The sequence below is a fragment of the Pygocentrus nattereri genome, chromosome 10, assembly GCF_015220715.1.
Source record: "Pygocentrus nattereri isolate fPygNat1 chromosome 10, fPygNat1.pri, whole genome shotgun sequence".
NCBI classification, from domain to species: Eukaryota; Metazoa; Chordata; class Actinopteri; order Characiformes; family Serrasalmidae; genus Pygocentrus; species Pygocentrus nattereri.
Genome location: NC_051220.1, coordinates 8392167 through 8417366, shown reverse-complemented (window position 1 = coordinate 8417366; position 25200 = coordinate 8392167). Strand labels below are relative to the sequence as shown.

General features: G+C 38.3%; 1 protein-coding gene across 1 annotated transcript; it reads left to right on the top strand.

Annotated features, from left to right (window-relative positions):
• The first annotated feature begins 11172 nt into the window (after nucleotides 1-11172).
• Nucleotides 11173-24842, top strand: ube2d1a (ubiquitin-conjugating enzyme E2D 1a). The gene is made up of 7 exons (XM_017704954.2): nucleotides 11173-11261; nucleotides 15656-15719; nucleotides 17438-17469; nucleotides 17761-17838; nucleotides 21919-22024; nucleotides 22365-22458; nucleotides 24390-24842. The coding sequence occupies exons 1-7, from the start codon at nucleotides 11238-11240 to the stop codon at nucleotides 24433-24435; spliced, it is 444 nt and encodes a 147-aa protein (XP_017560443.1). The 5' UTR covers nucleotides 11173-11237; the 3' UTR covers nucleotides 24436-24842.
• The last annotated feature ends 358 nt before the right edge of the window (nucleotides 24843-25200 follow it).

Here is a 25200-nt window from a genome sequence, read left to right as displayed (position 1 = left end):
TTCAAATGTTTTCTTTCCTTTTACAACTGCGAATGCAGCAACTACTAACTAGTGCATTTATTCCATTCAATAAGGACTGTTTTGATATATTGAACCCATTTTAATCATTAACATTAATCAGTAACCACTCTGCGCATTTTGCATCTTGTTTTATTTTAGACCAAAAGGATCCAAAAAGAGAATGGAACCTTAAAAACTGCAGTTCTTATGCTAATAGTTGCTTAATAGACTAAGACATTTACCTGCACTTCTATAGGGAACTCCTTGAGAAGGTTTTGGACCTGATTAGACCTTGTTTGCTCCTACTTAAGGACAGCATCAGGTCAGAATGAAGCATGGCCAAACCCTCTGGCCAGCCAAGTGATGGAAAGTATCAGTAAGGCATAATTAGTAAAGCCTTAATTATGTTTTACAGTGAAAATCTGCCATCAGGATCGCTACCAATCAGTTAGAAGTGTCTGATAATGCTATATTTAGTGTGCTGTCTGGCTACCTCTCTCATCAGTAGACTCAGGTATAACTTCTATAGTTTCTCTACATTCAAAGTTTTTCTTGAAGTTAAAGTTGTGCACTGAAAAAAGTGATTTTAGTTTCTTTTACTCAATTTGAATACATTATTTTATACGTCACATCAACACAGTTTTGTCTTTCAGGTTACGTTTGTTCCTTTTGGGGAAATTATAGAGAGATTAAGGCCCAATCCCATTTCTTAGTTTTTACCCCTGCCCCTTGTTGTGAAGTCTCGCCTTAACCCTTGAAGATACAAGTTGTAGTGGTTGAAATCTTGCTCTACAAAATGGGACCCTCAAATAAAAAGAGCATCACTTCATTAGCAGCTACTAGCGCCGCTCTGTAGGCAGCTCTGCCAGACTGCAGTGACAGCAGAGGAGGGTAATTTTTTAACATTTAGGGAAACATATGCCTTCAAAGGCCGGGAGGGGGGTAATAATTTATTATCTCCCACCCCTAATTCTTCTGTGATATGAAGCTGAAGTCAGATATTCACCAGCTTCTTGTTCAAATTTCCCCGTTCCACCTTAAATGCAGCAGCAGTTGTGACTGCTGACAGAATGTAACTGCTGCACCTTTAAGGTGGAACGGGAAATTTAGCTAGCTAGCTAGACATCAGCACTCCTAGTGATTTTTATGCTTGTTATGAAGAAAAGGACCACAATACAATGAAACGACATTAAACTAAGATAATATAAAGATCATCATACTTTTTTTCGGAGAAAATTCTCACATTCGTGGGTTTCTTTGGCCTCTTGTGCAGCCGTTTGGCGGGCCATGTAGGCCTAACACTACACTCTGCCCCTCTACCCCTAGACATGAACGTGCAGAATGGAAGTGGTAGGGACGAGGGATGAAATGGGATTGGGCCTAGCTGTTACTCTATACTGAAAAAGGAGGTAGGCTAATAGGCAGTGCTGAGTTGTGGCTATTGGAGCCAGGCCTTTAATTTGAGCCATAAATGTCAAAAACCCACCTTTATGATAATGCTAATTGCTGCTAGCATCCTAAAGGAACTCTATTAGTTTGTTTGCGCTAAGCTAACAGCAATTCACATAAGGATTTTTTAGATAATGTAGGTTAAATACAGACACTTGAATACAGACACATTCTTTAAGTATTAAGCTAAAATACAGACCTCCTACTACTGTTTTCCATTTCTGACAACCCATCGATTAGGCTGCCGCTCATATTAACAGTGGCAGTGGCATATCTAGAACATCCAGAACCATTTTTGCACAAAATTGGTCCCTTTGTCACTTTATAACAACGCTGACGGTTAATCTAACCAGTTAGGCCTTCTCTTCAGCTCCTGAAGTCCTAAGCAGTAGGACAGCTTGCTTGGCTATATCTGTCTAGTTACCATGGAGAAAAACAATTCCTGATTGGCTCATTGGCTCTGCACTTGAAAAATGTAATCATTTGTTTCCCTTTATAATGCAACAATGAAGCAACAGCAGTTTAAAGACATGAACGGTTCTATTGAATAAAAATGAACTAAAAAAATACAGACATGCATTTTTTAGTTCCTAGAAATCTGCCGATGTGTGTTCTATTCTACAATTTTGGTTATATTTCTAGCTTAGAGTGCCCAGGCTTCTCCCTGTATTGCTGTTTAGATGCTTGCTGCTCAATCCACACAAACAAACAAACAAACAAAAAAACAAAAACAACAAAAAATATATATTTCCATCATGCTAGTCACTTTTTGAGTGTTTTAGCACGTTTGCAAAACCTTGTAAGCTTACTGTTTTTGACCTGTAATGGTTCAGGACCTACAGACACCTTTACCAGATTCTAGACAAAAGCTAAACATTTAACGCTAAACCAGTGGCAAACTGGCAATAAATGTCAAAACTAGTGAAACAACACGTCTAAATCAATGCTAATTTCTGCTAGCACCCCTATGGGATTCTAGTAGTATGTTAGCGTCAAGCTAACTGCGATTGGGACAAAGACATATGTCTTATTTGTGTTAGTAATGTAACATGTAACAGACATTAAGATATGTTTTACCTTGTATGTAGCATGGTAAGTAAAGAGTCCTGCCATAGAGCTGTTTTCCATTCCAAACAACTAACCAAAACCTGGTAAGACTACAGCTTTTATTCACAGTCAGTAGCTTCTCTAGAACATCCAGAAGGGTTTAGGATTACTTGGATTGAAGCAGAAAACAGCTAAGACTGGACTTGTGGAGAAATATAGCGAAATAAACTGAAAGCAAGTGAAAGCTGAACACAGGAAATACTGAAAAATTTGTATTCACTGTAGTTATTGTCTCATAGACTCCACTGTCTGAGAATCACAGGCTCGATTCAGTTCAGCTTTGTCGTTAAAGCGCAGCAAGTGGGCAATCTAACTTTCATACCGTGTAATACGCACAGCGAGCTGCGGTGGGTTTTGCTCGGTGGCCTTTAAGAAGCGCATTAATATCCAGTTGTGCTTTAATGACGAGGTTAAGCTTTAAACCTCCCCCACATAATCATCTGTAATTCCCACTCAGTGGCTCTGAAATCACGTAATTGCTCTCTGACCTTGTTTTTCTTATTGTGGCCTGGACGGCCGCTCTTCAGCTAGTGCTGGTCAGACAGTCATCTGGTCTCCATCACAAACAGCAGTGGCAGAAACGGCAGCGGGAGGAAGCACTGATACATGTTCATACAAGATTCAACTGTGATGATACTCATTCAGCCCAGATTCAGTGTCTGAAGTTTGTTTCTTTAGTTTTGAGCTGGAGGTATGAAGCTAACGTCGCTAGGTAATGGAAGCTCATATCCCACCTGTTAGCATCAGACAAATTGGACAAAAATACAGGAAAAGACACTTTTGGGACAGTGTATAACATACAGTGCCTGAAATTACTGAAAGGGGAATTCCACCAATATTTCAACATTTGTGCATAATTCAGTGACTTGAGATGTAAAGTCATTCAGAGTGGTTTGATGTGAAATGGGTTATTGCTTATTATATAAGACTTTTCGCAGTGGTGCTGATAGGAACCGTTTTATTTACTATCCATAATCACCAGTGAACCTACACATGTCTTCTGGGCTTTATGTGGAACGTTGATGATGGCAAAACACTGGAAAATCTGAAAAATACGTTTTTATTTGAGCCTGTTTTGACTTACAAGACCCTGCATCTTCTTCTTCTTCTTTCGGCTGCTCCCTTTAGGGGTTGCCACAGCGGATCATCTGCCTCCATCTTGCCCTATCCATTGCCTCCTCTCCTTTTACACCAACCATCTCCATGTCCACCTTCACTACATCCATAAACCTTCTCTGAGGTCTACCTCTTCGCAGCTCCATCTCCAAGACCCTGCATGTTCCCCATAAATGGCTTTTAAAAATACATTTTAGGCCAAAAGCTTGTCAGAAAACAGCGTCTCAGGCATCAGGCAGTGCATTCATAACCATTTCATGTAGTAACTTTTAGAGGTGGATGCCTGGTTCCTATCACCACCACTGTGAACAAAGTTTCTTAAGAATGCAGCATTCTATACCAAACCACTCTGAATTGCTCGTTTTACCCCTTAACTGTTTAATTATGAGGAAAATTTTAAAAATAAGTGGAATTCCCCTTTGACCACTTGATACATGGGGGTATGTGTTTCCATTACATGTTAGCTACATTAGCCTCATAGCTCCAGTTCAAAATAAAGAGCAAAGTATGCAATATGACTTCGAATTTTAACACCAATGCTCTTTCACTGCAAGTGCTGATGATTTCTCTAGACTTCATTTTATTTAAATGGCTCTGGATAATATGACTGATCACAGATTAAACACACCAATCACATCACAATCTAATCAATAAATGTATCGTTTCATTCGCTTTAGTCCTGTTATCTACAGGCTTCATTTGTTAATAGATGTAAAGGCATTAGGCGGCACTGGTTGTGTTTTAAAGGTAATTTCAAAGTAGATTTGCGTCAACATTACAAGAGTAATTGTTTTTCTGAGGGGCTTATAAAGAGAGAGAGAGAGAGGGAGTGAGAGAGAAAGAGAGGGAGGAAAAAACAGATTAGCAGAAGTGAAGAGCATAAAAACAGGGATTAAAAACACTTGATCCCGAGACGTGACCACTCCCGCCACAGGAATTAAATCTATTAAAATATCATCAATCACTACTTATCCCAATAATCCCTCGGTCTCTCCTCCGCTGCCCTTAACAAATAACAATTATAGATTATGGGCCCACTTTAAGCTCTTACTCAGAGCGCGTAATCCTGCCTATTGTTGGAGTGGCACAATAAAACAACAATAAAAAAACAACAACAATAAATAATAACCTGATTTGGGCCTGTCTGAAAGTAATTATTCTAATAATGAATAATTCTACAGCGCTGTACAGATTATTAACGCGAGAGAGATGATTTTGGCTTCACATGTCTCATTTTTTTTGGATACTTATTACTTACTCAGTTGGATAAACAGGTTATATAACTATAATTTGAAAAATAAATATCAGCAACAATATCTTGCTGGCAAACAGTTACAGACTGTAGCCCATCTGTTGATGCACAGTTTATGTTGGCTCTCCTCTAGCCGAAATTAGTGTAGTGTATCAAAATTGGTCCAACATCTCAATAATATCTGGACAACAGTGGCCCTGCGGTCAGAAACTGAAAGCCAGATTTTTTTTATACAACACAGTTTACAAAAAACACTGTGCAACATGTAAAGAAGAACATAATGCAATGAATGCAAGTCATTTAAACCCTGTATATGTCCTGCATACCGTTCCTCCATCCAGAGATCAGCTTCTCCGGAGTGTTGAGAGGCTGACTCCTCCCAACACACACACCTGCCTACAATCCACTCATCAGCACCCTTTATAACCCGGACTCTCACTCTGCCTCCTTGCAAGGTGTTGCCACTCTCTGAGTCACTATCAAGCTACCTTCACTCTGTTTTGGTTATTCATGTTGTTTCTTGGACTCTTTACCTGTTAATTCACTGTTTCTGATCTAGAGAGTTTGTTTATTAAAGACTCTCTGCATGTGCATCTGACAACGCTGTCTGAGTGTTACAGTATATAAGTGAAAATAGTACAAAGGCTACATATCAAGTGTTGAAATTCAGAAGTGTTACTGTTTTTAGAAAAATATATGCACATTTTAAATTTGGTGGCAGCAATATGTTTCAAGAAAGTTGTTACAGAAGCAACAAAGACGGGAAAAGTTGTATAAAGCTAAAAAAAACACCTGGTAGAACATTTTTATATAGGTTAAGCATCAACAGGTCAGTAACATGATTGCGCATAAAAAGAGCATCTCAGAGAGGCTTTCAGAAGTAAAGATGAGGAGGGGTTCACCACTGAAAGACTGAAAGAATGCACCAGCGAATAGGGCAACAATTAAAGAATAATGTTACTCAATGTAAAATAGCAAAGAACTTTCTAAAGAACTGAGGTTTCTTCATCAACAATACACAATATCATTAAAAAGATTCAGAGAATCTGGAGAAATCTCTGTACGCAAAGGGGCAAGGCCCAATATTGGCTGGCCGTGATCTTTGGACCCTCAGGCAACATGATTCTGTAATGGATATCACTACATGGCTTCTGGAACACTTCCCAAATCCACTGTCTGTGAAAAAACTCTACCATACAAAGAGCAAAGCATACATAAACGCCAAAACGCTGCCACCTTCTCTGGGCCCGAGATCATTTCAGATGGACTGAGGCGAAGTGGAAAAGTGTCCTGTGATCTGATAAATCCAAATTTGAAATTCCTTTTGGAAATCATGGACACCACTTCCTACAGGCTAAAGAGGAGTGGGACCATCCAGCTTAGGATCAGCACACAGTTCAAAAGTCAGCGTTTGCGATAGTATGGGGGTTCATTAGTGCACATGGCTTTGTGACTTGCACACCTGCGAAAGTCACCAACAATACTGAATGATGTATACATGATTTGGCAACATATGCTGCCATTCAGACAATGTCTTTTTCAGGAAAGGCCTTGATTACTTCAGCAAGACAATGTCAAACCACATTTGGCATGTATTACAAACAGCATGGCTCTGTAGTGCAAGATCCCAGGTGCTAAAGTGGCCCGCCTGCACTGTGTGCATCTTTTTTATGATCCACGGTTAACTGCCTAGCATACATTGTTGTCCTATGATAGTTCAGTAGCGCAATAACAACATAAAAATTCGATTTAACTTCAGTCTGTTATGTTTATGTCCTTTTTCTACTTCAATTAGCACATATCACTCAACTAAATATCTTACAAGCTACTTAACGCAGTTATGTAGAACCACTCGACACAACATGTTTAACTAAACCCAACACTTCATTTTTTGAGTGTAGGTGTTTCTAATAAAGTGGCCAGTTAGTGGAAGTATAAGGTACATGTTTCTAATAAAGGGACTGTTCAGTAGAAGCACAAGGTAGGTGTTTCTAATTAAGTGACCGCTCAGTGGAAGCACAAGGTAGGTGTTTCTAATAGTGTGACCATTCAGTGGAAGCACAAGGTAGGAGTTTCTAATAGTGTGACCATTCAGTGGAAGCACAAGGTAGGAGTTTCTAATAGTGTGACCATTCAGTGGAAGCACAAGGCAGGAGTTTCTAATAAAGTGGCCAGTTAGCGGAAGCACAAGGTAGGTGTTTCTAATAAAGTGACTGTTCAGTAGAAGCACAAGGTAGCGCAATAACAACATAAAAATATGTCGATTTAACTTCAGCCTGTTATGTTTATGTCCTTTTTCTACTTCAATTAGGTGTTTCTAATAAAGTGACAGTTCAGTGGAAGCACAAGGTAGGTGTTTCTAATAAAGTGACCGCTCAGTGGAAGCACAAGGTTGCTGTTTCTAATAAAGTGACCGCTCAGTGGAAGCACAAGGCGTTTCTAATAAAGTAAACATTGAGTATGGAATGGACTATACTGGCTGGCATCACAATGGTGCTTGACCAGCTTCCAAACTGCCATATGTTTCAGTACGATGGGCCTGTTTTGGGCCACAAAGGAGATTGTCGTTAGCGGCTTTAGTAGGAGGCATAAACAGTGGCTAAATTAGCCATGTTTGTTGGATGCATTGCAACATCTGGTGAGTGAGCGTGAGGGAAAGGAAATGCGTGTGAGTGGACAGGAGGGATCGACCGCAGCGAAAGCCACGTGTAGTGATGTTTGTTATAATGACGAGCAGAAAAAGAGAGATGTGCTAATTTGTAAGTAGCTTAACAGCTCAGAGGAGCCACAAACATGGACTCACCCTGCTGCCCCCTGGCAATGCGGCCTGCCTGGAAGAGCAAAACACAAGCTCATTTGATTTGGCCTTGGCCTGCTCGCTGATGAAATGGATGGGGAGGTCTGGGAAACCTGCCAAAGAAACCTGTATTGCCATAGCAACAGGGAATTTTAAAGGTTTACTATGTAAACATTGCGATGAAACAAGACATCAACGCAGACGATCAGCCAAAACGTGTTTAGTGTGTGAGGTTTGCTTATAGGCTACGAGCTAACACGTCACAGACTGAACTATTCTACTTCTAGTGCTGTTTTTAGCTATGCTAATGTACTTTAGTCCATGTTTATAGACAAAAGTGTGTCGCACAGTGTCAGAAACCACATAATAATAAAGTCTATTTAAGATTAACAGCTCCACACTGTTTTAGGCAAGTATGTGAGGAATTAGGCCTGCAATTAGCACCATGCTAGTTAGGGTTAGCTGATGAAATGGATGGAGAAATGACTAGAGAAACTCGTAATGCTATAAAAGTAAAGAAGCATTTTTAAAGTTAACTAATCGAGTTAAATCGTTAAATTAAAGTCAATTATTTAACATTTGCATGGATGTGTGCGAAAGTTTGTGCACCCGTGGTCAACATGTGTTGTAGATTTTATTTTTTTTTTTCATAGTGTAAATAAGTTACCAGATCCTCTACAGAGCATAAACGTCTACACACCTGGGCACATTTTATGTGTTAACAAATAGAAACTGTAAACTAATATTTGCCAAGTGCCATATGGAAGTGTGTTTCCTGCAGAGGATGTGTTCACTTATTTTTGCGCAACAAAATGTAATTCGGCCTGGAGTGTTCATACTTTTGCACACTGTACAGTAACTCTGTCTTCAACTCTGCATGAGCTGATCTCTGAGTAATGACTCAACAATATGTGAAACAAAAATGTGAAACAACACATTTAAAGTGATGCATTGAACCGGTCAGTGTAGAAACACCACAGCCGTCAGTGGACATTTGAACGTCTACATGAGCCTACGAATCTTTCTTAGATCAGTCTATCTTGTGCTGATCCTGGGATCACGCTACGTAAGGTCAAAATAATGAATTTGGTTTGGTCAGTCAGTTTAAAAATGGCTTTTGAAACAACCCTATAACCCAGCAAATTTTATAGTGGGACAATTCCATCACAATCACATGGTGCATGACTTTTTATACGGATCTGAGACCTGTTGTCTATTCTTTCTCTAACGCTTAAAATTAGGATTTGGTGTGAGGGGGCCTTTGACCACTGAGAAAGTATTTGTCCTGGAAGATATATTAAATGGTGGCTGAGGGAGTGGTGCCCTCTAGTGGAAACACAATGCAGCTGCAGGCTTCCCCAAACCATCACTCATCAGTCAACAAAGGCATCTCACTTTTTTCCTATATGGGCCTAAAATAATGTCACATTTCATCAGTATCAAAATAAAGACTGTGTGCTCTACTGTGTGTTTACAGTGACCACCATGCCCAGATTTGGAATCATTAATAGCCACTGATGCTGTTTCCAAAGGCCATGTCCATCTGATGCTTCTGGGCTCTGGGAAGGTAGACTATGGAATCTGGCAGCTTTACACCAAATCACACAAAGCCCAAGCTGATTACCTCTGAACCAGCAAACAAACAGGAACAGGGGCTTGTTTCCATGCTGTTGTGAATGTAGATGGAGGCTGTAATTCTGTCTGATACTCTGTTTGTTAGTGGATTAGCTCTAATTTGCGATTAGCAGTCAGAACATCTGCATGCTCTGCATGAAAATGAATCACGGTAATCCTGCTCATCGCACATCAACATAGATAACAGCTTCTTTTCTGTTGCAAAAACACAAATCTTAGAAGAATGTTTGTGAATCTAAGATATGAGGAGAGCACAGTTCTAGGTCAGGTTCTAATATGAGCCGGCAAAGCCATACACTTTGAAGTAAAGGAGCCTATGGAGCAATGCCAACCTTTTAATGAATGGTTCTATAAAGAACCGTTTTTGTGAATAAAATGATCAAGTGTGTAGAACCTAATCTGAACTGATGGAGGCCTATGAAAAGAATAAACTGGGCCACGTCTGCTCTGCTCCATGAGGAAACATCAGTCCAGCGACAGCATTCTTCTCTGTTGTCAATCAGTCAAAACATGTTATTTAGTTTTGTACTGGAGCTACGAAGCTAATGTAGCTAACAAGGAATAGAACCTTACACCCTGCCAAATTAGCGTGTCGCTAACGGCATGTAAACTGAACATGCTGAGCTGTTAAGTAATCTCAAATATACGCCGATCAGGCATAATATAATATACCATTTATCAGCTTCACTTACTACATGGGTGCACGTTGTAGTTCTACAGTTACAGACTGTAGTCCGTCTGCTTCTCTGATACTTTGTTTCCCCCCTTTTACCCTGTTCTTCAATGCTCAGGACCCCCATGGACCCTCACAGAGCAGGTACTATCTAGGTGGTGGATCATTCACAGCACTGCAGTAACACTGACATGGTGGTGGTGTGTTAGTGTGTGTTGTGCTGGTCTGAGTGGATCAGACACAGCAGTGCTGCTGGAGTTTTTAAACACTGTCCACTCACTGTCCAGTCTAAGAGACACTCCTACCTTGTCAGTCCACCTTGTAGATGCAAAGTCAGAGACGACAGCTCGTCTGTTGCTGCACAGTTTGTGTTGGTCATCCTTTAGTCCTTTATAAGTGCCCACAGGACGGTGCCCACAGGACGCTGCCCACAGGACGCAGTTAGCTGGATATTTTTGATTGGTGGACTATTCTCAGTCCAGCAGTGACACTGAGGTGTTTAAAACTCCAGCAGCACTGCTGGGTCTGATCCATTTAGACCAGTGCAACCCACTCTAACACAACACCACCACGTCAGTGATACTGCAGTGCTGAGAATGATCCACCACCCAAATACTACCTGTTTTATAAGGGTCCATGGGGGTCCTGACCCCTGAAGAACAGGGTAAAAGAGGGCTAACAAAGTACCAGAGAAACAGATGGACTACACTCTGTAACTGTATAACTACAAAGTGCACCTATATAGTAAGAGGAGCTGATAAAATGGACAGTGAGCGTAGAAACAAGGAGAGAGACAGAGAGAAAGAAAGAAAGAGAGAGAGAGAGAGAGAGAGAGAGAGAGAGAGAGAGAGAGATGTTAAAGTGCAAGACTAAGTGAGTGGCGAGGGGTTTGGCCTAACACCACCCCCCTCCTCACCCAGTGAAAGAGCAAACGCTTTTATACTATATGAAATGAAATGCTTAATGTAATTATTTTTTAATTGATTGAGTAATAAAATATCTTTTAAAAACGGAAACGTTGCTTCTCTCGTTTTGTCTAAAACCATTGCACTTTGGCCTCCCGAGACAAAAATAACTGAAGCTACTTCATGACAAAGTTTGTTTGGACTTTTATTTTGAAGTAAATAAAACCTCACAGCGGCCATCACTAAAGTGAGCGAGAGAGATAGATAGAGAGAGATACGGAGAGAGGTAGATTGGTGGGTGTGATGGCTCTGAAAAGAATTCAGAAGGTAAATGTCCTTCTTTTTCATCTTAACTTCGTGTCTCCCAGTCGACAGTGAACGGAGTGAACCGAAAGCTCGTTAACCTGCTCCTGTGGGCAGTGAAAGGCCGTGTAATGTCATCTAATGGATGTTTTTAACGTTCTTATCAGCTGGAAGGCGAGAACAAAGCCGGCTCTGACGAGGCTGTAGTTGTCTTCCTAGTCGAATTTCCCGTTCCACCTTAAATGGCGCAGCAGTGACTATTCGAACGTCCAGGCGCCTGAACGTAACTGCTGCTCCGTTTAAGGTGGAACGGGAAAATTCGAGCGAGAAGCTGGCGAATTCCGGCTTGGACTGGCGAGAAGGCTGGACAGTTCGAATCTTCAGTGCCGTTTTAATGAATATGGGCTAATTTCTGCTGCGAAGGTCAAAGTTGTTGTCCTTCCTAGACGTTTAAAATAGTGTGTTTCCTAATATCTGAATGTCCTGGTGTATTGGTGTATGATGGTGCTCGATAACAGTCTGAAAGCAGTGATTTGTAGTTAAAGGGGAATTCCACCGATTTTTAGAAAAATGCCTGCATTATTCAGTGGCTGAGATGTAAACAGTCAGTCAGAGTGGTTTCATTGCAGAGACTCTTATGTCTTTACAGTGGTGGTGGTAGGAACCAGGGGTCACCACGACTACAACGCATATATAGCCAGTTTATTTACTGTCCAAAAAACACCAGTGAACCTACACGTGTCTTCTCTGGAGACCATTGCGCAGTAGATCACTCTTAATGTGCCCCTGTGCCATGAATGGATTAAATTAAATGTATTAAAATACATTTGAAGTCCATCTTTATCATTAAACTATCATAAAGCACCATCTCAGTCATCCGTCTATTGATTTTGGAATTTACTGTGAGGGAGCTTTCAGAGGTCGACGTCTGGTTCCTATCACCACCACGGTGAACGGTCCTGACTGTAAGTTTCTCTAGAGTAGTTCACACCAAACCATCCTGAATGGCTCTGTTTACATCTCAACCATTTATTATGCAGACTTTCAGAAAAATCGGTGGAGTCCCCCTTTTGATGTTAGAATTATATGACCTTTTATAATCACAGTGAACCATCCCACTTCCAAATCACAGGTCGAGTAGGTGTTCATAGATTTTAATGCTTTCAACACAAACTTAGCTGGTTAAAGTTACGTTGGTTTTTGAAATGGACTTAAGTAAAGTGAACTAATTCGAATGGCCAGTTAAAGGCAGTTAATCTGAATGAACCAAGTGGTTGTACTTGTTTCAGAGCTGCGTTTTCTAGAACAGCTGTCGTATTTGTTTTGTCATTACTGCATTATAATCCATGTACAGAGGGTTAGGAATAGTGGTTTAACTACATCAGCAGTGTTATGGCAGTCTGGATGCTGTACTCTATCATTATCAGGCTGTATGGCTACTAGGCCACAATTTCACATTGGGTTGTTTTTTGGTATTTCACAGTGGTGTGATGGGAACCAGACCTCTTAACGTTGTTGTACTATAATCTATAATTTTGCACAATTTTTTTGCCTTAAAGAAAGATCCATGCAGAGCATTGTAAGGCAAAATAGTATCCAAGAAAATGTTATATATATTTATTTTGCATTATTTTACCGTCATCAATATTACATATAAAACTTTCTAAAAAGTCTAAAATATTGGTCAAATCCAAACATCTGTCCATTTTTCCCCCCAAATTTTTGCTGATGCACAATAATTCCAACTTCATTGTTCCTCCCTAACAAGAACCTGATGGCTATTTCCAGAAACTCAGCCCATGCTGTCCTTTCTGACACTTTATGGTGTGCATTTCATTTTCTGTTTTGCGTTTTCATTCATGAATATTTATGCATAAATAGTTTATTGCTATTGAAATTATCAGTACTTTACTGAAAACTGATCCTGCCAAGAAGTTTTAGGTCCGGTATGCTGAACTGACTAGGCTGGTGTGTTTCGGTATTTTTTGCAGTGTTGACTTCAGCTATCAAAGTGCAGGCTACTTGTTGTGCACAGATGTTTAGAGACAGTTGTAATTACATGGCTTAGTCCAAAGTGTTTGTGCAGCTATGCCACTAGTTGTCATGCCACTGACAAACACAGGGCTGCTTTTCCAGACATGAAATAGGCCCAAATGCGGCCTCAGCATAGGTATTTCTCTCAGAAGACCCTTTGTGTTGAGATTTTCGTTAAAGGCATTCCAGTGTTGTCCAGAGCTTTATTTAAATGCACACTGTATTGATGTTTTCAACAATCAAACTCTTAAAGGGGAATTCCACAGATTTTTTGAATGTTTGTATAATTCCGTTAAAGTGATGTAAACAGTCACTCAGAGTGGTTTGGTATGAAATGGTTCATTGTAGAGACTATTTACTTGACTATTTTGATTTCTTTTCAGTCATGATGATAGAAAGCAGGGGTAATGGCAACTTGGGTTAAACCTGAATTAGGACAGAAACTATTACAGAACAATAGTTCTTAAGTCTATAATCTTTATTTCCAGGTAAGAAAACGGTATTACAGAAACATCTTAAGTTGCCAAAGTATCCAAAATATTTTCTTAACTTTAAGATAAACCCCAGAACATCTTAACTTCTGTTTTATATAACAGTTAGTTCTGGCCACGCAAGCTGATTGGTTGAGAGGCATTCTAACCTTGCTGTTATTTCGCCATTACATCACTTTTTTTCACCCCATCACTTTGCAAAGACGACGTTGCCAAGCCACGAGTTTGACAGCTGTAGGATACGATCACGGCATTTGATCTACAACCAAACCTGATGTTATTTCACAATAAAGCACTCTCACTCATGCTCTTTTGCTTAAATAACTGTCTGTTTCTGTGGTTTTGTGCAGTGACGGGCAGGGTAGTTCACTAGCTATAGCCAGCATAATGATGCTACATTTATTTACACTGAAAACTTTTTTTTTAAATCGTTTAAAAATGCTGCACGCACGATCTCCACCGTCCCCTCATATTACCTTCAGGTGTTAATATTTGATGAAAACTCACCAGATAAAATATGACAGTGAAGGTGGTGAATAATGAGACAGAGCTGAATGTGTGTCTGTTTATTAGGAGCGATAGCATTAGTGCACTCGGCTACAGAGTTTGGGGAAATGGAGACTGAAACTGAGAGCAGCAACGCTCTGATAAACAGCACAAAGCGTTGACACAACGTTATTAACTTACAGTTTATCGCGCTTTAGTTTTATTTGACCTTTTCACCTCAGTAATGGTAGCTAACGTTAGCTGCCTGGCTAACTATCTTGATTATGTGTTTACATTTCAGCTATGCGCGTATGGTCAATTGCTAGGAAACAGACGCGACAGTTGATTGTCGACTTCAATCGAGTGAGTTAAGATTTCCTAACTTGAGATAAGAAAAGATGCTCTGCTATAAGATAAGATTCTTAAGTTAAGGTAAGATTTGCTTCTGTACTACAAATTTGTGAGTAATCTTATCTTGGCCTGTCAAATCTTAACTTAAGAGAAATAATTTTCTGTAATAAGGCCCAGGGCTCACCATGAATACAACACATTATCTTTACTATCCAAAACCTCCAGTGAACCTAACTTACACCAGTTCTCTGAGTTTTTATATGGAATGATGATGATTGTAAAATAGTGATAAAATAAAAAAAAATTTTCTTTGGGGACTATTTTACCTTACAACCCCCTACATGTACTCCTCCTCCATTAATGGATTATTAAAAAAAATTTTTTTTTTGGCCAAAACTTTCTTAAATCTAAAGTAAAACAGTGTGTGAGACATCAGGCAGCATATTTATAACCATTTAATGTAATAACTTTTCATGAGGGACCACCAGTGTGAACATTCCTGACTCAGCAAGTTGTGTTCATTTTTACAAGACCATTTTCCAGCCTCTCTTTATCCCTTGGGAATAAGCAAGTTGTTTTACCTTTAAGGTTTATGTAACTGAGCTCTGACATGACAAATGCTGTAAATTCCAAATGGGCGGATGTTTCCAAACATGGGTAAACGACACTTCATCTTACTCTTTTTGCTTAAAAACTGCATGGAAAGAATTGGATTTGCATGATGGGATCACTTTAAAAGTTGAAGTTTGTGGAAATTTTGAAAACGCAACAGAACTGCCCTTTTATCCACCATTCTTCCAGCTCTCTGGATCTGCCCTGACCAAGTCAGCAGTGACTTGGGGAAATAAAGATGCTAATGCTGTCAAGCTGCAGTGGGCCTGCTGGCTAAATTCCTCCAAACTGACTTCACGCTGAAGGACGAGCATTTTGAATTCTGGATTTTTCCATGGAATATTCCATTACAGTTTGCAAAAACATTTGGTAATGCTGCAGGAGCAGCCTTCTCGCTACGAGAAGTTAAAAGGCTGTTCTAAATGTCTGTGTTTATGTGTGCAGGAGTTACAGGACTTGCAGCGAGACCCCCCCTCACAATGTTCAGCAGGACCAATGGGCGAGGACTGTGAGTGCTTCATCATGTTTCTCTTTCCTGTCTCACATCTGGACTAAACAGCCAACATGCAATTATATGCAAATTTGGACATAAACAATATAATAAGAAACAAAATGTGGCTCTTCTGATTGAAAAATCACCATTGTAAGCCTTTTCAAAGAGATTATGTGGATCATTGCACTGAACTGCTTCAAAGTCAGAGCTGAAAACACATTTCGGACTAATAACTGACTGGGACTTTAGTCTAAAATCCCTTTGTGCTGAGTGACCCTGTACCTTAGTTATGTTTATTTTATTAAAAAAGGAGGGAACATTCTGTTTTTTCACCACCAAAAGAATCATAACACTACCGAAACTTTACCAAATGCTTCGGGAGTGACCGTTCTAACTCAAAAACACTACACACCTGAATGTGATGGTTCTTCAAGGGTTCTTTAGTAAAGAAAATGGTTCTATATAGAACCATGAACACTCAAAGAGCTCTTTATTTTATGAAAAGAAATAATTGAACATTCCGTTTTTTCACCACCAAAAGTATCACAACACTACCGAAACTTTACCAAATGTTTCTGGAGTTCTTTAGTAAATAAAATGGTTCTTTCATAGAAGCATAAACACTTGAATAACTCTTTGCATGATCAAAAGGTTCTTTGCATCATGAAACGGTTCTTCACATTGATGGAGAATGTGCTGTAGATGGTTCGATTTAGGGACTTTTTGAAAAGGGTTATGATTTCAGGCTTGTTACAATAGAAGAACCATTTTTGGTGCTACATGGATTGTTTTTTTTAGAAGGTTCTGTATAGAACCTTCTACAACACATTCTCCATTAATCTTTAGAACCCTTTAATCATTCACAAAGTTCTTTGAACGTTCATGGTTCTATACAGACCCATTTTCTTTATTAAAGAACCGTAATTTTAAGTGCGTGGGGAAGACAGCTTTGATCAGTTGTACACACTTAAGCTTCATTTTGTTTTGAAGGCAACGTCAGAGTTCGAGGTACGTGCTATGTGTCAGTTCCATGTACCGATCTTTCCTTGTTCAACTAGCTATTGTAATGTTTTCCATTGTGTGGCACCTTTAAGATTCTGCACCGATTTTCAGATATTTGTAGACATTAACTTGAAAACAGTGGGATCTAACTGCTCACCATGTGGCCATGGGGGACAGGGATGAAGCCTTACTTATTGCTCTGAAATGCAGGGTTGTGACTAAAATAAGGCTCCGCCTAGAGACTAAAACACTGTATTTTGACTTTAAAATGTGGCACAACATTTTTGAATTAAAAATCGACTAATTGTAAATCGAAACCTTTCAGCTTCACTTTAAAAGATATTTTTAAATACAACATTGAAAAATAAATTTAGGTATTTGGGTTTGGGACAGTCACCTCCCAATATCATGGGATTACTTCCCTATACAGCATGAGTTTGTATATATTTAGCTTATTACAATCTTTAGAAGTGTCTTGGGTTCAAATGGGCCATAACATAATTGATGTAAATATCTAAGGTTTATGTAATAAATTGTTTTAAATAGGTTTTCCTTTGTTTTTTGTTTTCATATATTTGTTAGTATATCCGTAGAATTAAAAAAAAATCAGCATATAGGCGTAATGTTTTAACCATATAACTCAGATTTAGTATCAACACTGACACATTGGTCAGATTTAACTGTGCAAATACATGAAGTTTTGCTCATCCTGCTGTTTTTTTGTGTTTCAGTATTTCACTGGCAGGCTACCATAATGGGACCAGTGAGTACAGCGTTGTTCTCATGTATATCTTTTATGTTGATTTATTGGCATATGATTGTGATCTGTTTAAATTGAAAACTTTTAAAATTGCATTTGCCCAATCAGAAGTAGCTGTTTTCTAAGTTAAGTGTAGTCTATGAGTCAAAATATGTTTAGTGTCTGGCATTTGCTTGTTTAATTATCTATAAGAATACTATCTGTTAATATAATAGATAGATTGCTAATAGGAGGGGAAGAAACTTTTTCTACATGTTAGTTACATTACCCTTTCTTCATCTCTTCTCTTCTCAGGGTGACAGTCCATATCAGGGTGGTGTTTTCTTCCTCACTATTCACTTCCCCACAGACTATCCCTTCAAACCTCCAAAGGTAATCAGAGGTTTCAGAATCTATGATCTGCAGTGTATTCTGAATTTTAAATGTACAGTGCAAAACATTATTATTAGTAGTAGTAGTAGCAGTAGTAGTAGTAGTAGTAGTAGAGGTATTAGCAGCAGTAGTAGTAATAGAAGTATTAGCAGCAGCAGTAGTAGTAGTTGTAGTAAAAGTAGTTGCAGTTGTAGTAATAGCAATAGTAATAGTAGCAGAAGTTGTTGTAGTTATAGTAGTAGTAGTAGTAGCAGTGGTAGTAGTAGTAGTAGTAGTAGTAGTAGTAGCAGTAGTAATAGTAGTAGAAGTATTAGCAGCAGTAGTAGTAGTAGTAATAGAAGTATTAGCAGCAGCAGTAGTAATAGTTGTAGTAAAAGTAGTTGCAGTTGTAATAATAGCAATAGTAATAGTAGCAGAAGTAGTTGTAGTGGTAGTAGCAGTACTAATAGTAGTAGAAGTAGTAGTAGCAGAAGTAGTAGCAGTAGTAATAGTAGCAAAAGTAGCTGTTGTAGTAATAGCAGTAGTAATAACAGAAGTAGACATATTAGTAGTAATAGTAGCAGAAATAGTTGTGGTGGTAGTAAAGTAGTAGTTGTAATAATGGCATAAATAGTAGTAGTAGTAATAGTAGCAGAAGTAGTTGTAGTAATAGAAGTAGTAGCAGCAGAAGCAGATGTAGTACTAATAGTAATAGCAGAAATAGTTGTTGTAGTTGTAGTAATGGCAGAAGTAGTAGCAGTAGTAATAGTAGCAGACGTAGTTGTAGTAGAAGTTATAGTAGTAGTAATACCAGAAGTAGAAGTAGTATTAGCAGTTGTAGTAGTAGTAGTAGTAATAGTAGCAGAAATAGTTGTTGTTGTGGTAGTAGTAGAAGTAGTAGTTGTAGTTATACTAATGGCAGAAGTAGTAGTAATAGTAACAGAAGTAGTCATTGTTGTAATTGTAGTTGTAGTAATACAGAAGTAGTTGTGGTAGTAGTAGAAGTAGTAGTTTTAGTTGTAGTAATAGTGGAAGTAGTAGAGGCAGTAGTAATAGTTACAGAAATAGTTGTTGTGATAGTGGTAGTAGTAGTAGCAGCAGAAGTATTTGTAGTAATAGAAGTAGAAGTAGTAGCAGCAGAAGCAGATGTAGTAGTAGTAGTAATAGTAATAGCAGAAATAGTTGTTGTAGTTGTAGTAATGGCAGAAGTAGTAGTAGTAGTAGCAGTAGTAATAGTAGCAGAAGTAGTTGTAGTAGTAGTAGAAGTTATAGTAGTAGTAATACCAGAAGTAGCAGTTGTAGTAGTAGTAATAGTAGCAGAAATAGTTGTTGTTGTGGTAGTAGTAGAAGTCTTAGTTGTAGTTGTAGTAATAGCAGAAGTAGTTGTGGTAGTAGTAAAAGTAGTAGTTTTAGTTGTAGTAATAGTGGAAGTAGTAGTAGTAATAGTTACAGAAATAGTTGTTGTGATAATAGTAGTAGTAGCAGCAGAAGTAGTTGTAGTAATAGAAGTAGAAGTAGTAGCAGCAGAAGCAGATGTAGTAGTAGTAGTAATAGTAATAGCAGAAATAGTTGTTGAAGTTGTAGTAATGGCAGAAGTAGTAGTAGTAGTAGCAGTAGTAAAGTAGCAGAAGTAGTTGTAGTAGTAGTAGAAGTTATAGTAGTAGTAATACCAGAAGTAGAAGTAGCAGTAGCAGAAGTAGAAGTAGTAGGAGCAGTTGTAGTATTAGTAGTAGTAATAGTAGCAGAAATAGTTGTTGTGGTAGTAGCAGAAGTAGTAGTTGTAGTAATGGTAGAAGTAGTAATAGCAGTAATAGAAACAGAAGTAGTCATTGTTGTAGTAATTGTAGTTGTAGTAATAGCAGAGGTAGTTGTGGTGGTAGTAGTAGAAGTAGTAGTTTTAGTTGTAATAATAGTGGAAGTAGTAGTAGTAGTAGTAGTAGTAGTAATAGTTACAGAAATAGTTATTGTGATAGTAGTAGTAGTAGTAGTAGTAGCAGAAATAGTTGTTGTGGTAGTAGTAGAAGTTGTAGTTGTAGTAATGGCGGAAGTAGTAATAGTAACAGAAATAGTTGTTGTTGTGGTAGTGGTAGAAGTTGTAGTTGTAGTCATGGCGGAAGTAGTAATAGTAACAGAAGTAGTCATTGTTGTAGTAATTGTAGTCGTAGCAATAGCAGAAGTAGTTGTGGTAGTAGTAGAAGTAGTAGTTTTAGTTGTAATAATAGTGGAAGTAGTAGTAGTAGTAGTAATAGTTACAGAAATAGTTGTTGTGATAGTAGTAGTAGTAGTAGCAGTAGTAGAAGCAGAAGTAGTAGTAGCAGATGTAGTAGTAGTAGTAGTAATAGTAGCAGAAATAGTTGTTGTGGTGGTAGTAGTAGAAGTTGTAGTTGTAGTAATGGCAGTAGTAGTAGTAGTAGTAGTAGTAATAATAGTAGTAGCAGTAGTAATAGTAACATAAGTAGTCATTGTTGTAGTAATTGTAGTTGTAGTAATAGCAGAAGTAGTTGTTGTGATAGTAGTAGAAGTAGTAGTTTTAGTTGTAGTAATAGTGGAAGTAGTAGTAGTAGCAGTATTAATAGTAGCAGAAATAGTTGTTGTTGTGATAGTAGTTGTTGTAGTAGTAGTAGCAGAAGTCATTGTTGTAGTAATAGTAGAAGTAGTATTAGTAGAAGTTATAGTTGTAGTTGTAATAAGATAAGATAAGATAATCCTTTATTAGTCCCACAGCGGGGAAATTCACAGTATTAATAGTTGTAGTAGTAGTAGTTGACTATTAATAATGGTATTTGTCATAATGGGAACAGTACCACTGGTTTAATTATCACTACTTACAATATTAATAATTAGGGATGCATTGATAGCAAAATTGGTATTGGGTATCTGCTCGATACTGTGCTTTTTACTCACAATCAACCTCATACAGATGCACCGATATCAACATTCTGATGCCAGCTGATACCATGTAACATAAGCTGACTTTACACTGCCACACAAATAAACAAACAACTCAGGCTTGTAGTGATCGAGGATCTGCTGTGAAGTGTTAGTGACACCATGGGGATCAGACACAAAGTCTTTGATCAATTTAAACATTCTGCCTTGGCATTTTCCAGCCAGACATTCACTGAGTGATTTTAGGGCATGTTTAAATGAACACAAATACAACCACAACCACTTCCCCATATGGATGGAGATTCATACGCTAACAAAATTGAGGTAAAAAGGTCATTATCTGCAGTACTAAAGTCTCTGTGTGCCTAGTTTACTCCCTTTGACTTAATAAAATTATGACGTATGAACTTTCATGTAGTCATTGTTCAAATTAGCACTTAGATCATACCGTCCTTCCGTGTGCATTATCACCTAGTTGTGGTTCAAGTTAGCAGAGCTGCTATAGCTCAGTTTCTAAGCATGTTTGCTCAGTACTTGGATGTGTTATTTGAAAGAAACTGTGTTATTTGAAATTGTTTACAGACAGAGCTGTCTGTAGAGGCTTCGCATTATTATGTAGGATGAGTATATAAATCTTAGGCTTTGTCTGTACATGATGGTACAGTGTGAGTCACCAAAGAACAAGATTTCTAAAATCACAGTGTATGTCTGGCTTTAGAGAACATTCAGCTACAGCTCAACCAGCCTATCAAAAGACTCCAACAATATTAAATGTGAGTTCAGCGTTAGCCTGGGATGTGATTACTGTTTTCACAGAGCTGCAGAGACTGTTGTTGAAACAGATGATTGATCAAAACTATGAAACATACTTACAGCTGTACAAAAGTACTTTTCTGTTTGATCCAAGGTAACCAACGTTAGCATAGCTAATTAATGCACGTCATTGAAAATCTGCCAGATGTTAGTGATTAAACTGTTAAGGTACATTGCACTCATTTACACTAACATTAACTTAATTGTGAGTAGGTGACTAAGAGTGGTATCAGAATTGGTATCAGCAAGTGGTGAAAAACGTACTTGATCGGAAAAAAATTGTATCGATGCGTCAGCATCATCACGATTATCATCATCAATTATGCCCAGTTTTGTAAGCAGGATGGGTACAAGTTTCATCCCGGACACCAAATTCAGCCTTTGTTTTTTTTTCCTCAGGTTGCCTTCACAACAAAAATCTACCACCCCAACATCAACAGTAATGGCAGTATATGTCTGGATATTCTTCGCTCTCAGTGGAGTCCTGCCCTCACCGTCTCTAAAGGTGAGGCTACCAGAAACTCCCTGCTCAATCTTTTCGAACAGAAGTTTTTAAAGGGTTCAAATTAAAATTAGCAGATGAAATGTTGTGTCCATGTCAACTGTAACATAGAATTGCTTCTTGCTACCTCGAGCATTCATGCAACCTGTTTGAAGTAAGAAATTCTGGGCATTCACAATGAACTAGTGCTCGTTTGACGGCTGAGTGAATATAAACTTCTTAAGGAAAAACTTTTACACTAGAATTAAAATGTAAAATGCAAACATGAAATGCATATGCAGATGATTCCTGATCAGTGGTTTCTTGCATCCAGCCCCTAATGTTTGTTTTTGTTGTCTTCCAGTGTTGTTATCCATATGCTCACTGCTGTGTGACCCAAACCCAGATGATCCTTTAGTCCCGGATATAGCGCACATCTATAAATCGGACAAAGACAAGTAAGAGACTAGTCCCTGGGCTGAATTAACTAAAATATTTAGAAAATTTGTTTTTCTTTTAAGGTGATTTTATTTCCTGTTAAGGCCACTGCACACCGGATGCGCCATATGGCAGAGCACTGCTATAGAATGCTTGGAAGGAAAGCCAATAAAAGCTTGCTTCAAGGCTGCTTGTATAAATTGAATGAAATAAAGCGTTGAGGATCATGCTTGGCATCAGTGTACTACCTTCTCACAAAGTGGCTGTTTTTCGAGCTGAAAAAAGTTAGTAAAATTAGCTGAGGTAAATTATCATTAGCATATGTCTAAAAGATTGATTTGTCTTTCTCTGTGTAAATTTCTAGCCACGTGATCGATAAAGCATTGAGCATTACATATCACACTTGGCCTCAGTTTACTTACTACCTCTTCACCAACCTGCTGTTTTCAAGCTGAAAAATAGGAGCTGAAAAAGGCTAGGCTAGTAACATTAGTTGAGGTAACGTAGCCTTAGCATTTGTCGATCTTTTAGATAGATAGATAGATAGATAGATAGATAGATACATACATACATACATACATACATACATACATACATACATACTTTACTGATCTCGAAGGATAGTCAGCAGCCAGCAGCATTCAAACCATACAGGATGGTGATAATATTAAGGGTGATAGAATATATATCAAAAACCTATCTACAGAAATATATACAACTAGAAATATAGAAAAATTTGCAATAAGATCTATTCTGAGAGAAAAAAAAGCAGTGCAATAATGAATGTACAAGTAGGCACAGGTAACAGCATATTATGACAATATTGAATAAATATGTGCATATCGCTGTCGTCAGAACAAACCTCGTATCTCCAAAATGTTTGCTTTACAGGACATGGAAAAAAAACTACTTTACTTTTAATGTAAGTCAATGAAACCAGACTTTTTTCCAAGTCGTTTTGGGCTATTTCTTTTGGTCCATTAATCATGAAACTTACAAACAATGTATGGTACCGCAGGAACTTTCATATTATGTCAAAAAGTTTAAAAATGGATATACAAGGTTTTTTCCCGACAGCAACGATATATTGGTACTGAAGTAAAGTGTCTAGCTGTGGAGTGGTGTCCACATCTAGACACTATGCTGAGCATTACTTATCACGCTTGGCATCAGTTTCCAACCTCTTCACAATCTGGTTGTTTTCAAGCTGAAGGAACTGAAAAAGGCTGGGCTTTTAAGTAACATTAGCTGAAGTAACTTATCATTAGCATTTGTCTAAAAGACCTACTTTCTTGCTCTATGTAAATCTTAAGCTAAATGTGTGGTACTGGGGCTTTTGTGCTCTCAATCTGGCTTTAATTGCATGTAGTAAGGGTAAAATGCTTTGTGGCGTGCGGTGACGCTCAGAGAAATTCAACAGTGCTCATAGTCATGGAGTACATGTGGGTGCGCATACCTCCATTAAAAGCAAAGTGGCGTGTCCGTGTGTGGTGGCCTTTACTAGTTCGTTCAGTGGTATACTGTAATTCATCCATGGAGTTGCCCACTCTTTAGTTTCAGGATGTCTATTAAAAACATGTTTGGTTTCTGAAGTTTGCTTTTAGCAGCAACAGTAACAGATGGCATGATGGAAACTTCACATATTTAAATTCCACCAATTTTTTTTTCAAAATTTCTGCATTATTAAATGGTTAAGAAGTCATTCCGAGTGGTTTTGTGTGAAACGCTCCATTCCAGAGAAACGTACCGAGTCAGAATTGTTCACAGTGGTGGTGATAGGAACCAGACGTCCATCTCTAAAACCTCCCTCCCAGAATGTTAATACATGAAATGGTTATGAGTATGACCTTGTTTTACTGATAGTTCTGAAACATTTTTGGATGTTCGTTGGATCAGACATGTAAAATGATGTTTTAATGCTTAACTTTCTCTATCTGTCTTTCTCTCTCAGATACAACAGACTGGCCAGAGAATGGACTCAGAAATACGCCATGTAACTGCCGTGGACTGCACACGCTGGATTTCAAAGAGTTGCACGTGGACGATGAATGCAGATGTACTGTAAACCTTGATCAGAGCCGGTGGAGTGTTTTTGGTTCTCGTTTTTTCCCCCTTTCTTTACAGAGGATATCCTGTAGCTAAAACTGAAACTGCGTTACGCAGCACTTTTATTTTCTTTACAGAAATGTGAAAAAATGCAGGAGTCGTCATCAGCTGGCTACTGCTAAAGAGAGCTTGGGAGTAGCCACAGCAAATCCAAGAACATAAAAAACAGAATATCATGAAAAATGTTTCTTTTTCTTCTAGATACGCTTTTCTTTTAGATGTTTTATTGTATAGTATTAAAAGCTATACTGGAACTATTTTTATTATTTGCATTAAAAAGGTGACAAAAGAATGCAAATCACCAGCCGTTTGTTTGTTTCATGGAAATGCTGACGTATTTCACGTAACAGATGCAGAACAGAATAACAACAGGCAAAAACACTTTTTGGATTTTCTCACTAGTCAGTTTTGAAGGTTTTAATGAGTTGGACGGACAATTTTTGGTTCATTCTCTAACTTTTTCTTGCAATCTGAGTCCAGCCTTGTACTTTTTACCCCCCAAAAGTTTTTCCTGTTGTGATAATTATATATTTAAACACCCACAATGCTCAAATGAATTTTTTTAAAGCTTTATAGGGACTCCAGCCAAAATGAAAATATAGCATATATCCATGCTTACTGCAGTAATCTCTACGGTGAGATATTCTTATTTAAAG

Excerpts from the sequence above, each read along its gene's own strand:
- ube2d1a (XM_017704954.2), top strand. The coding sequence starts at position 11,238 with ATGGCTCTGAAAAGAATTCAGAAG. Across the intron at positions 17,470-17,760 it reads AGGCTACCATAATGGGACCA|GGTGACAGTCCATATCAGGG; the intron begins GTGAGTACAGCG and ends TTCTCTTCTCAG. Across the intron at positions 22,025-22,364 it reads TGCCCTCACCGTCTCTAAAG|TGTTGTTATCCATATGCTCA; the intron begins GTGAGGCTACCA and ends GTTGTCTTCCAG.